Source organism: Gracilinanus agilis, chromosome 5 (assembly GCF_016433145.1).
Source record: "Gracilinanus agilis isolate LMUSP501 chromosome 5, AgileGrace, whole genome shotgun sequence".
Taxonomy (NCBI): domain Eukaryota; kingdom Metazoa; phylum Chordata; class Mammalia; order Didelphimorphia; family Didelphidae; genus Gracilinanus; species Gracilinanus agilis.
This window is the reverse complement of record NC_058134.1, coordinates 185,147,820-185,161,415: the sequence shown is the minus strand read 5'-3', so window position 1 is coordinate 185,161,415 and position 13,596 is coordinate 185,147,820. Positions and strand designations below refer to the sequence as shown.

Below are 13,596 nucleotides of genomic sequence, written 5' to 3'. Positions count from 1 at the left end.
CATCCCAAAACATGCATATTAATATAACCGACTAGAACAAATGAAGGGTAGATGGACTGTTGCCATCTTTTGCTTATGTTAATTAGAAGTCTTGCAGTAAATGTATCTAGCTATTTTTTTAACAGTCACAAATATCTAAAATGTTGGTAATGTAAATCTAATTTAGCTTTTCGTGTTTAAATAGGCTATACATGCTTTATAATAGTGACTAAATTAACTATTTCCCATATTACAGTCCTAAGTTATAACAAAGCATTCAGGTAGATAGAGAAACAAAGACCAAAACAAGCATGATACTCCTAATGAAGTCATCTTACAATCTTAGTCTATGATGAGACTTGTCATTATTGACCTTGGGATGCTAGGATTTGATTCACTTTGTGTTAAAGAAGATTCACTTATTAATTTATTAATTAATTTAGGAATTAAAGATTCACTTATGTTACTCGAGGTGTTTATTAAATATTAAAATACTTCTTTATCATATGTATAACAAATATTCTAATAAAACAGCATTCATGTTTTTTACTTCCCTTCTTTCCCCAAAGCTTTTTTGAAGGTTATAATTACTTTAAAGTAAGTGGTCACATTACTGTGCTCATAATGTATCAATAAATGCTCATTCTTTAAGCAGTTCCTCATGGTTTTGATGGAAGACCGAGAGGGGAAAATTCAGAAGAGCTAAGTATGGGGGGATACTTTTTCCCCCTACGCATCTCTCTAAACCCAAATTTTTGTTTCTATAATTTTGTATCTTTTCCACACATACAAATTTGTATTAAGTTAAGTTTTCATTATAATCAGTATGAGAAAAAATGTTAGGGAAATTTGAAACATTTCAGTTCCTTAAAGTATTATACAAGTAACTGGTGGTTTTTTTATATAAAAATCATTAAATATGTAAGAAGCTCTAGAGGGTGACCAAAGAAAAATATTTAAATAACCAATTAAAAGAAAATGATGGTCATGGTCATAGGGAAACAATGGAAAGAACACCAGATTTGTAGTCACAGAAGCAGGATTCAAATATTGGTGATTTATTACCTCTGTGATTTTAGATAAGTCGCTTTGCTTCTCTAGTTCTAAGTTTCCTCATCTGTAAAAGGATGAGGGAAGGTGGATTCAATAACTTACACTTCCTTTCAATTCTAAATATATGATTCTATGAATATTAGACTTAGTCTACAAGTCTAATTTATTGAAGTTGAAAAAATATGCATCAAAAATAAAGTGATAGGGGCAGCTGGATGGCTCAGTGGATTGATAGCCAGGCTTAGAGATGGGATGTTCTAGGTTCAAATCTGGCCTCAGACACTTCCTAGCTGTGTGACTGTGGGCAAGTCATTTAACCCCCATTGCTTAGCCTTTACCACTCTTCTGTCTTGGAACCAATACACAGTATTGATTCTAAGAAGGAAGGTAAGGGTTAAAAAAAAAGAAATGAAGTGAATTTTACTTTGTGTTTTAAGAGAACTTAAAATAAGTACTCTAGGGGGCAGCTGGGTAGCTTAGTGGATTGAGAGCCAGGCCTAGAGACGGGAGGTCCTAGGTTCAAATCCGGCCTCAGACACTTCCCAGCTGTGTGACCCTGGGCAAGTCACTTGACCCCCATTGCCTACCCTTACCACTCTTCCACCTATAAGTCAATACACAGAAGTTAAGGGTTTAAAATAAAAAAAATAAAAAAATTAAAAAAAAATAAGTACTCTACATCTATATTCACATCTATGCATTTATTTTGTATTATATGTGTATATGCGTATATATTTATAAACTCTCTAGTATCCTCAAAAAAATATAGGGTTCTGATTATTAATGTGATTCACTGTAATGTGAGCTATGGAAATACTTATATCTCTACTTCAAAGAAAAAGCATTCCTTTGAGAAATCAATTAACTATGAACTAAAGTAGAAATGGCATACCTATCCCTAGATGTATATGCTAAAAATACAAAACAAAGCAGAATAACTTAATATTTGTATTTAAAAAGACATGAAATGGAAATAAAAAAGCCAAAAGACAACTGTATTCACACTCTTTTGTGTCTTTTGCTATGGCAATGTATATATAATATTTCCATTTAATGAAAATTTGTCAGAAATGTTTTACTTTGATTAACACGTTACTAAGTGATTAGACAGATGAGAGGGGGAATGAGGAAGTGCTGGATTCAAGTGCTACCTCTCACAAAGAGTAATTGTGTGAGTACAGTCAAGGCATTTAGCCTATCAGTGCCATAGATTATATTCTCAAGAGTTGTGTAGAGCCCCTATTCACTGGCAAAAGTGAAAGAAGTCTCCACACTAGGTATGTCAGATGTACCTGGCTTTGGGTAGCTACGTAACAAAGTTATCAGAAAACAAAAATTTAAATAAGTCATTCATATTTCTAAAATATTTACATCTTATATGTATATTTGCACATCCTAACATCATTCTGGTATAGTAGAAAAAAGATTTATGTAATTTTGATAGATATCGAAGAGGGGTTATGTTACCAGTTTTAACTAGGTTCTGTAATTGAATCTTCTTTTATTGGACAATTAAGCTCAACAAAAATCTATTAACTAATTATTCTGTCACATGATTGAATGGAAAAAGTTCACTGTTTTTGGAAACAGAAGACCTAGGTTTGAATTGTGATTCTGCTACTTTGTACAGTGCCTTTTATAAAGTGGCTCAATTTTGCGGGGTCCCAGATTCCTAACATGTGAAACAAAGAGGGGTTTGAGGGACAAGTGTGAACTGTTTGGCCATTAAGGGCCCTTTCAGTTCAAAATTTATTATACTGCAATTCTCAGCAGCCATTGTCATAGGTGCTGGGGATACAAAAACTAAGACAAAAGCCCTCAAAGAGCTTACTTTCTCTTCATCGGGATGAAATGTCTGTAGAAAAGGTTGATTTTCTGTTACTATGCAAAAAGGGTAGTAAAAAAAAACCATAACATTACAGGCATATTACATTCTTTTGGAGAGGACTGAAGGTAGAATGGAATGAATAGACATAGGGGTCTTTAAGTAGGTGTGTCTGAGATTAGTAAATGGAAAGGACTGTGGAGTAGGCTGAATGGAGGTAAGGTATTCCTGGCATCCTGGTGAAAGTGTGCGATCCTTTCAGAGTGATCTTTGAAATTATGCTCTTTTGAAATGAAAACTATTTCTGAGTCTCTGTAATTTTTCTTATGAGCAAAAGAGGCTGCTAATGTTTTTTATTACATAAGAGTTTTTGCTTTGAAGTTTAAAACTACTCATTCTGTAGGTGTCCCATGTTATTACATTTTTCTTACTGAAATCTAAATGTTTTAAGGATATGTTGCTACATTTAATATTAAAGTAAATTCATACCTTTGGAGATAAAATCATAGTCAAAACAGAGCAGAGGTATTTTCCCAGTCCCTTTCTGGTTTTCTGGTATCTTTTTGGGGGTTTAATATATGTATCAGTCATTCTTCCATCCCTTGCTTTTAAAGTACTGTGATACCACAGGTTAAATTGTTTACAAAAATAAATATATAAGACTTGATTTTTGTGTAACATGCTTTTAATATCATCTAGGAAAAGCATTTCCCTTTGCAACTTAACTGAGTGACAATCTAACTGTTTTTGAAATGAAACACATAAGACTCCTCTAACTTCCCTCTACCTCCCCCTTTCTACAGTGGAAGAAAAGCAGACTCCTCCCAAATCCTTTGATGTTTGACAGAGAAGCTCAGTAGGATCATTCAATCTTTTTTTTTTTTTTAACATTCCTAAATCATTTTTTGAATTTTCTTTCCTACTTCTTTTATCTGTATTCCCACTACTCTTTCTGCTTTTACTTGATTATTATGAGCGGTTAATCAGGACTATAGTTATTCCCCAGAATCATTTCAACAGAATGACAATGTTAGGCTACTTGTACAGCCCCTATGGCTCCCAAACTGCTCATAGTATTTATTTCTCACTAAAAAAGGTCAGACATAACTGCAGATTTTCAAAGAAAAAGGCATAATGGAAATAACTGTTATAGTTATCTAGATTTCAATAAATCATTTGACAGAGTCTTTTATGATATTATTGTGGATAAAGTGCAGAAATGTGGCACAGATATCAGTGAAGAGGTAGATGCAAAACTTGTTGAATGACCAAGCTTCAAGAAGCATTGCTAATGGTTTAATGTCAACTTGAAGGGAGATATCTGTCAGGGATTTGGCCCTGAGTTTGGCCCTGTGCTGTTTAGCATTTTTTATCAGCTTGGGTTATGGTACAGACATAAAGCTGGGAAGAGGAGGGAAGTATAATAGGATAGATAATAGGGACAGGTCAGTCCAAACATCTTGATAGCCTATAATTTGGGGACAAAACTGATGAAATTCATTGAAAATTTAATACAGAGGAAAGTCAATACAAATAAATTTAAAGTTGTCCTCAGGAGTACAAAAGCTCAACTCTATATGTCTATAGGATTAATTAATGTATGGCTAGACAGCATTTTGTCTAAAAAAAGCAGAGTTTTACTGTTCTTCAAGATCTAAAGTCAGTAATGTAAAATAGCAGCCAAAAAAAGCTAATACAAACTCTAGTTACCTAGTCAAATCAATAAGCATTTATTAAGCAAAATTTAAGAACAAGAAAAGAAAGATAGTCACTGCCTTCAAGGAACTTTTATTCTAATGAAGGGAGACAACATATAACAAAAGAATGGAAAAATAGGTGGAAAGTGAGAAACCTGCCTCTGTTGGGGCATGTTGGCAGAGCAGATGAATCTCACGTAGGGCCTTTCTCAAAATGTGTTCTGCTGATAGCTGGCAAGGAAGGCCATGAACTAGGGTTCTGGTTCCTCAAGGACACCCATCTACCCAATTCTCTTCTCAGCTGGTGATGCTGTACTGGAACAAAGGACTTCCTCCTTCCTACCTAGACCTCTAGTCCCATAGGTAGAGAGCACTAGGAAGGAGGGATGGGACACACCAATTCCCAGAGCTGAGAGCCACAATGCCATCAGGTTTACCCTAATTGTGCAAGGGATGCAATGGCCCCCTGACCAGAAAAGAGACCACCTCCTACTTATTCCTGAAAACAGGCAGGTTTCTAAGTACCTTCTTGATCACAAAAGGTCAAGTCTAGCATTTGAGAAAGTTGACCTTCAATCTTCAAATGACCTGTCTTCATCAGCAATCATAACTGATTCTTTTCCTGGATTCATTACCCAATGGCTAACATAGTCTTGCCCTCTTCATCTTCTCCATCCCTGTGATACTGAATTCCAAGCTGCTGAAGAGCAAATTCCTCCATAGCTTTCTCTTGTTGGCATTTAAGACCTGGTCCTAGCTCTTTATGGGACTTACAATTCAGCAAGAAATATAGTTCAAATGGAAATATGTAACATCATACAAGATATATGCCATAATATATATATATATACATACATATAAAAGGCTGGAAAGTTTATCATTTTATTTTTATTTGGCAAGTTTGATGTGAAAAAAAAGTGATAAGATTATAAGATCTGAAAGCCAAAATGCATCATAGAAAATTGTTGTGAAGCTAAACTAAGATTTATAAAGGAAAATGATTTAGTCAATATCACATGGGAAATAAGTGGCAGAGTTGACCCTAGAATGCAGTACCAATGAAATCTCAGTGCTCTTTCCACTATACCACCTATTTTAGCAACTAATTCTCCATACCTGCCCACTAGCCTACAGTGTCATTAATGGGGGAAAGGGTTCTACTTGACAGAAAATGGAAGGAAATTCTAAAAAAAAAAATACTCCTTTCTAAACATAACCAAGTACTCTGAAAATTAGATCCTTAAGAAAATCATGAAACTGTTTCTGTTATTTATTGTTCTGAAATCCTCTCTATTTTTTGGAATTTGTTCTCACTTGATGATCTGAAAGCATCTTAAAAAAAATAAAAGTTTATCCCAGGGCAGCCAGATGGCACAATGGATATTGTGTCAGGCCTGGAATGGGGAAGACCTCGGTTCAAATCTGAACTCAAAACACTTCCTAGTTGTATGACCCTGGGCAAGTTACTTAACCCATTTGCCTAGGCTTACTCTTCTGGCAGAGTTGCTACTAAGATAGAAAGTAAAGGTTAAAAAAAGTTTTTCCCCAAACTGTATCAGGGAAAAACTTGCTATTAGAAAAACAACAATATATTTCTATACTGCCTTTACATAAACAAACTTTATATCACTGTGGCAATTCTGTGAAGTAGTACTCCCATTTTAGTAGGAACCATATATCTTTCCTTTGAGCAAATGATATTTTATTTAAAAGAATATCACATTGTATATTGGTTAACAAATATTAAAATGAATTCCAAACTATATCAATTCTCAAATAGCTTCAAAGTTATTTGTCTGTGTATCTGCTTTATATGAATATTTTGTTCCAATTCAATTCTTTGCTATAATACATATGAATCTCTGGAAAGTTTTAAATCCATTTTATATACCTTCCTCTTTATCTGTTTGGATATTGTTATTTTTCCTATTTTGTCTTCAACAAACAATAAGGATATAAGAAATATCTATTATTTAAGCATGTTTCATTATTATTATTTAAACATCTATTTGATGTAATCTTCTGTACCTAGGCTGCCCAATGAGAACAGCTAGTTGGAAGTATGTCATTGGCTCCAAGAGTGATTGATCAATGTAGAAATAGGAGCCTGTATTGCTAGAGTTGTTTAACATTTTTCCTGTCTTTTCTGATTAGATCCAGTGATGTCTCCTTTTCCCCCAGCCAGCTCCCATCTTATGAAGACCACCGAGAAAGCAGATAAGAACAGAGTTCTAAGTAGGAGAGGGCAGCCAAAGCTGTTATGGGTGCAGAATCTACATGGGAGAGCGAAAGAGTCCTCTAGGGAAGAGAAGGGTCATGATTCCAGACCATTGTGGTGTGAAGACTCATTTCCTAATCAATGGCCAAAATGATATTCCTAAAGTACCAAACTGACCCATGTCACTCCTTTTCCTCTTTCAATAAACTCTGGCAGCTGCCTATAATCTCCAGGGACAAACTTAAAACCCTGTTTGGCATTCAAAGGCTTTCATAACCTAACCCTCTCCTACCTTTCCAGTCTCCTTCTACCTTAGTTCTTCCTCCTCCCCCTCCTCCCCTGTACTCGGCAAGCCAGAAACATTGATCTCTGTGCTTTTCCTCAAACTCCCTCTTCTGACCTGCCTTTTCTCTGGCTTTCCTCTTCTCAATAAGTTTAGTAGGTGACTCACAGTATTTTTCTCAAACCCAAACCCTTTTAAATATCCTGGCCTCCTCATTCTTCATCCTCCTCATTCCCTATGAGATCTTTCTCCAGGGCACCATGACCTATCCACTCCTCCATCACACACATGCACACAATTAACTGAATTAACCAGCGATGCCAGGATTCCTAGTTATTGTTCTGGCTGCAATGAGTGCTAAAGGCAGTGGGCTCACAAACTGTAGGAGAAAAGCGACTGTCGGGGAGAGGGAAAACGGATTGCTCAGCCAGACCTGGACAGTTTACTTTGTGTACCAAATTAAGCTTATAAATTTGGCTTCTTCTGGCTCTTGCCTCAGGGCTTGAAACAGGTCTCAATACTTGGGATCTGTGTTGGATCAGACTAATGGCAGGTCCTGGGCGGAGGGGCTGGGGCTGGGGCTGGAGGCGGAAGGTTTTAAGTCTACTTCGGGTTTCCTTGAACACAGCAGGGCTTACACTTTACTTGGGACTCAACCCAAACAGGGAATTTTCCCTAATCCATCGGAATGGAAACACAAGCCCTTGACATCCAGGGTTTCCTTTTGCCTTTGACTGCTGTTTTTGTGGGTTTCACATTCAAAGTCTCTCTAATTATGCCATCAGATTAGAAGTGCTGAGTCAGTATTTATCCCCCTTCTATCCACTCCCTTAACCCTACCGAGAATTCAAGAAATAGAAACATAAACCACTTCAAATGAGTAGAAATCATTTCAGAAAACCAAATCGCTCCAGAACCCCCCAAGGAGTCCCCTGGAGAGGGAGCTCCTCTCACCCAAGCTATCTCATGTGGGCTTTGTCAAGGTAGAATCACCATAGAACTAACTTAAAGAGTGTCCTTAAAAATAAAATCCCACCATACTACCATCCTTCATAGCCATATCCCAACTCACTATGGAGATTATTTTTCAAATCTGTCACCTGTTAACTGAGCATATACAGATTTACTCAGAGATCTGCTGTTGGATATGGACTTTCTCAACAGATAAGAGGGCCACATCTACTTCGATCCAAACTATTCTAAACAAGAAAAAAAGCCTTTTTACCCCCCTTGCCTAGCCTTTATAGCTCTTCTCTCTTGGAACTAAGATGCGGTATTGATTCTAAGATGGAAGGTATGGGTTTTTTTTGTTTTTTTTTTTAAAAGGAGGGAGAAAGCCTTTGAGAATTTAGCCCAAATTTTAACGTGAAGCTGTGCCCCAGGGAAAGTGGCCAGACCTCAGGTAAACTTTCCTACACTTCCTATTTTCCATCTTAGAGGAAAAAAAACAAAACCCTAAAAATATTCAATCAATACACCAGCGAGGACCCCACAATGGACAAAAACAAACAACAGTATTTGCCTTTGAGGACTTTGCTTTCTGTTGAATGTAAATATTGTATCAAGAGGACAGAAATTAATAACTAAAGAACAATTATTGGTCATTCAGGTTAAAAATAACATCCAGCCATCTAGACCTAACAATAAAGCAACTTTTGGGAGGTCGTATCAGGGTTAAGCAAATGAATTGAAATATCTCTTAAGCTTTCACTGAGGGCTGATACAGGTTAAAAAAAAATTTTTTTTAATGTGCCAGACAAAATCACTAGCTAATTTTTTCCCCAATAATGTGATAATAGACAAGAAAACTGTTTTCCATGTTTACTTAACCTTTGCCTCCAGCGCATTGTTTCCAGACTTACCTGCAGTTGGAGTGGGCCTAAGCCTGGGGTTGCCCCGGCAGCAGCTGCCATGGTAGTTGGGATCAGCTGAACAGGGTAAGGGTCACCTAAGTAAGAGAATAATAGAGGCGTCAGCACCTTTTATCTACTCTCCACCTGCAAATTAAACTCCTGCATTCACTCTTTCCAAAAGCCTTCTTTTGTGTGCCTTGCCGAGGCCTAATGAAAAGCTCTATTGTGCAGCCTTTTACTAACACTCTTTTCACAATTCTGGCTGAGAGAGGAATGTGAATAAAAGGCACAAGCAATTAAGGCGGAAACCTCATCCTTTTTTCATGATGTATTTAGGGAAATGGGGAGGGGGGTGCACATTGATCAGAGGGCTGCACTTTAAAACACACACACACATACACACAACCCCTACAACCTTGATAAAATCACAGCAGCTGAACAGCAAATTTAGTCTTAGCCAGCATATGAACTTAACTCAACTGACTTTAACATTAACAAACTAAATCCCACCGAGATTCACGCTGCATTTTTAAGGACAACAAAAAAGCTCTCCTTCGGAATCCTGTATATTCTTCAGAATCCAACATCCACTTTTCCAGGCCTTCTCCAAGACAGATATTTAAGCGCTAAAAGTCAATTCGAATGAAAACAAAATGTTCCAAGTAATGCGATTGACATCTTCCATATTTTGGAGAAGTGTTTTTGCAAAAGTGTTTAAGCAAATAAGAAACAGGCGTTGATTTCTTAAAAAAAAAACACACAACAAAAAAACTTATGTAAATCTGTACTAAAATTTTATTGACACAACTAGTGAGTGCTAAAGTTACAGCATAATCACATGAAAGATTCACAAAATCCAATTTAATATCCTCGGTCCTCCTGCCAGAAGAGCCAAGTTTTCTTCTCAGTGTGACTTCTCAGAGCATTTTTTTGAGGACCCAGTTTTGTTGTTTTTTTTTTACTAACAAATGAATGGGCTCTAAAACTAATTGTTCAGATGTGACAATAGCAAATAATAATAGTGGAAAGAATATATCGATGATTTCTTCTGATTTGATTTAGGTTAATCAATGCTAAATTCATAAACATGTATTAAAAGGAAAATAATGTGTACAGGCCTTGCTCTGATTAAAAAGGCAAAACTCAAGAAAAGAAACTTTAAAAAACGAGTTTATTGACACATTAATGTAACATTCAATGCTTGGTTGGTTGGGTTTTTTTTTTTTTATAGAAAGGAGTAAACTTTTTCCATATTAGGGCAAAGGTATTCTGATTGGATTATGTAATCATTAGGAGGTGGGATTAGTGCCTTCCCATCTCCTCCCTAAGTATTTTGATTTTTAGAGGAGGAGAGGGTTAGTGAGCATGCCAGGCAGCTGGTAGCTAGTCCTCTTTAGGAGATGGGATTAATGCTAGGGAGATACTGAGCCCTTGGCGGCTGCCTTCCTTGCAGGTTGGCTGCAGGAAGGGCAAAGTCAAGCAAGGTTGAAACATGGCATCACTTCTGACTGACTGCATTAGTGACTGATTTTACACACGTGCAGTATATATGTAAACAAAGTTGAAAAAATTCAATTTTCTTTAACATTTCCAGAGAGAGAAAGTCTATTCACTTAATCACTTTAACTTCAAAATTGATAATAACAATATTAGAAGCACTTAAAGAGAAGAAAGGATGTATGCAGATTGGAAAGAAAGCTGAATCTGGACTCAAAGGATCTAGGTTCATATCCCTACTCTACTACTATGAGAACTTGGGCAAGGTTATTTCAGTTTTCTACCCTCAAAATTTCCTTAAGTATAAAATAAGGTGTTTGACTAGATATCTTTTGAGGTCTGTTCAAGCTTTAAATCTATGCTACTATGATCTCAATCTTAACTTAATTTCACTAACTTAATTGCATGAAATTTGTAAATAGAAAATACAAAATTTTCATACTGACATGAAAGTCAAGAAAATAAATAGCAGTGCCTTTCAAATGCATGCCCTGAAAACTGGTTGGTCCTCAGAAAGTTGTTCAAACCTGTTATCAGGGAAGTTCTCAGAAAGTTTATATGTTCATTTTGAAAAATGTAATAGCTAGCAATATATTATTTGTACAGCCAAACAATTCTACTCTCCCAGTCTAGAAACTCTGTACTTACACATTTCCTCTTTCCTCATCTTTTCTGTCTCCTTTATTCAATTCATCAAGTTTTATTGTTTCTTATTTCTAAATATCCCTAGGATCTACCCTTTCTTAACAATTCCCACAGCTATCAACCTAGGCCAGACCTCTATCTTCACATATCTAGATAACTGCAATAGTCTCCAGAGGTCTCCAGGCACCTCCTCTTTTAATTCATTCCACCACTCATCTCTGCTTCCCTAAGGCCAATCTCCTCCTTTCCTCACATAAATCAGGCCCATTCTCAGGCTTTGTTCATGCAGTTCCATGCTGCTAGGAATTCCTTGCTTCCTTCTCTTAATTATCTGTCTTCCCTAAGATCCACATCCAGTTCTACATTCTCCAAGATACATACTCTTCATTTCTTTAGGTCTCAGAATTTCTTTGGTTGTAGTTACCATATGTTGAAATACTTAATGATTTTTAAATTAAATGTATTACTATAATCTCTTCACCTTTCTTAAGAGGAGAAAGAAATTGTATCTTTTTTACTTATTTTCTAGCATCTGTAGTACCTATTAGAATAATAATAACAATCATATAATACTAAGATTTAGGAAGTTCTTTTTTCAAAATCAAGACAAAAAACCTCCAAAACCAACCCTTTTGAAAGTCACAAATATCATCAACAATATCAAAATGAAGAGAGGTTGAGTGTTTTGTCAAAAAAGTCATACAGCTTTGTAACTAGCACCTGGACTTGAAACCATATCTTTTGACTCTATTATTCTTTCCACTGTACTTGCCTGAATTTAGGAAAATTAAAACAGATATGAAGACATCGCTATGAAGAGTCCCAATTACCATGTTTCTTCTTTTAAGTTGATTTAAATATCAGAATGAGCATGAAAAATTAAAATGAATGACTAATTTTTAAATTTCAAAGTATGTAGTAGAGAATGAGTAAAAGTAAAAGTATGAAAACTGATATTTTGATACAAAATAACTACCCTATTATTTCTGTTATAGTATGTGTATATAAATAAGAACTTATTATTGCATATTAAAGAAATTCTGGATTTACTTGTCTTCTTTGAGTTTATGCCTTCATTTGAAAGAAATACTCTATGTTCCCACAGGAGCACTTAATCACTCATTATCACTTTCCTCTTTTGTAAAATGGGGACGAGAATAGCTGTAGTACTAACTCAAAGGGTTGTGAAAATTAAGTGAGGCAATGAATATAAAACACTACAATACTTCAGAACTTCAGTGGAACTATAATTAAATAATGAAGTATTCCTTCCAATAGTACAAATAAAAATCTTTCCATGTTTTCTCATCCTTTGTTGTTTTTTTTTTTTTTTGGTCATGCTCTTCCATAAATTCTCCACAGAGGATCTGATGTTCCTTTCTTTTCCCTCATTCTTTTTCCAATCATGCATATTAAAAAAAATTATATTGAAAAAGACAGGGTCTGCATTGACTTGTTTGCATTTGTGTTCTCTTTATTAAAGGCATCTAGGTGGTAAGTGTATAGGGCACCAAGCCTGATGTCAGGAAGACCTGAGTTCAAATGTGAAATCAGACACTTACTTAGCTGTGTAACCCTGGATAAGTCGATTAACCCCATTTACCTCAGATCCTCATCTGTAAAATGAGCTGGATAAGGACATGATAAACCACTCCAATATCTAAGCTAAAAAAAACCCAGATAGGGTCATAAAGTCCACTGAAGAACAACAATAATATTTAGCATAGCATCAGTCCATTCTCAATAAATACTTGCTCCTTCCTTCCCTCCCTTCCTCCTGAGGTCTATTCTCTTCCTTCTCTATTATTATCTTCCTATTATCTCTTCCTTCTCTCTCTTTCTCTTTCTGCATATCTCCCCTGTCTCTCTGTCTCTCTCCTTCCCACCTCCATTTCTCTCTATCTGTTACTATGATTTTATGATTTCATAATAGGTTTGCTCTGGAAATTTCTCTTTAAGACCTTGTTTAATACAGGTTAGACAACTGGAAAGTCTGACTTTTAAAGTTCAATTATATTTTAGGTTACTCAAACTGACCTTCAACTAGTTAAATGTAATTTGTTTTTACTCTTGCCTAGGTCATAATCATTTGAATAGTTTTCCTTAAGTTCTTCCAAAGTAAATTTGCCTTGTATTTCAAAACCAAACATGGGAAATTCTAACTGAAAAAGAAGAAAAAGTTTAGATATGAACAAAAAGCAGAGAACAGAAATTGAGAAATATTACATAAACTACTTTTGAATATGCTATATAGCAAGTATCAAAAAAATATGCTTTCATATCTATGGATAAAATCAATAACATTTCTATAGCATCTAGCAAAAGGGGGCAAAATGTATATTATTTTTAAACAGAAGTGCTTATTTTGGTAATCAGAAACATTATAGTTTCACTTAGGCTGATCCTATATGCCCATTTCATTAAGATACTTAAACCGAGAGTTCTCAAACTTTTCAACATATAGACCTACAAAGTTGACAATCCATCTTGCATTCAGGTGCCACCACCCTCAAACAGCTATTTCTCTGCCATTCTTGTTTCTTATT

General features: G+C 35.6%; 1 protein-coding gene across 1 annotated transcript in view; it reads right to left on the bottom strand.

Annotated features, from left to right (window-relative positions):
• SOX5 (SRY-box transcription factor 5) overlaps positions 1 to 13,596 on the bottom strand; it is a 482,736-nt gene that overhangs the window by 110,716 nt on the left and 358,424 nt on the right. Inside the window, exon 8 of the mRNA XM_044679066.1 lies at positions 8,918 to 9,003. Coding sequence (XP_044535001.1) covers positions 8,918 to 9,003 — 86 coding nt within the window. The remainder of the gene's footprint in view (positions 1 to 8,917; positions 9,004 to 13,596) is intronic.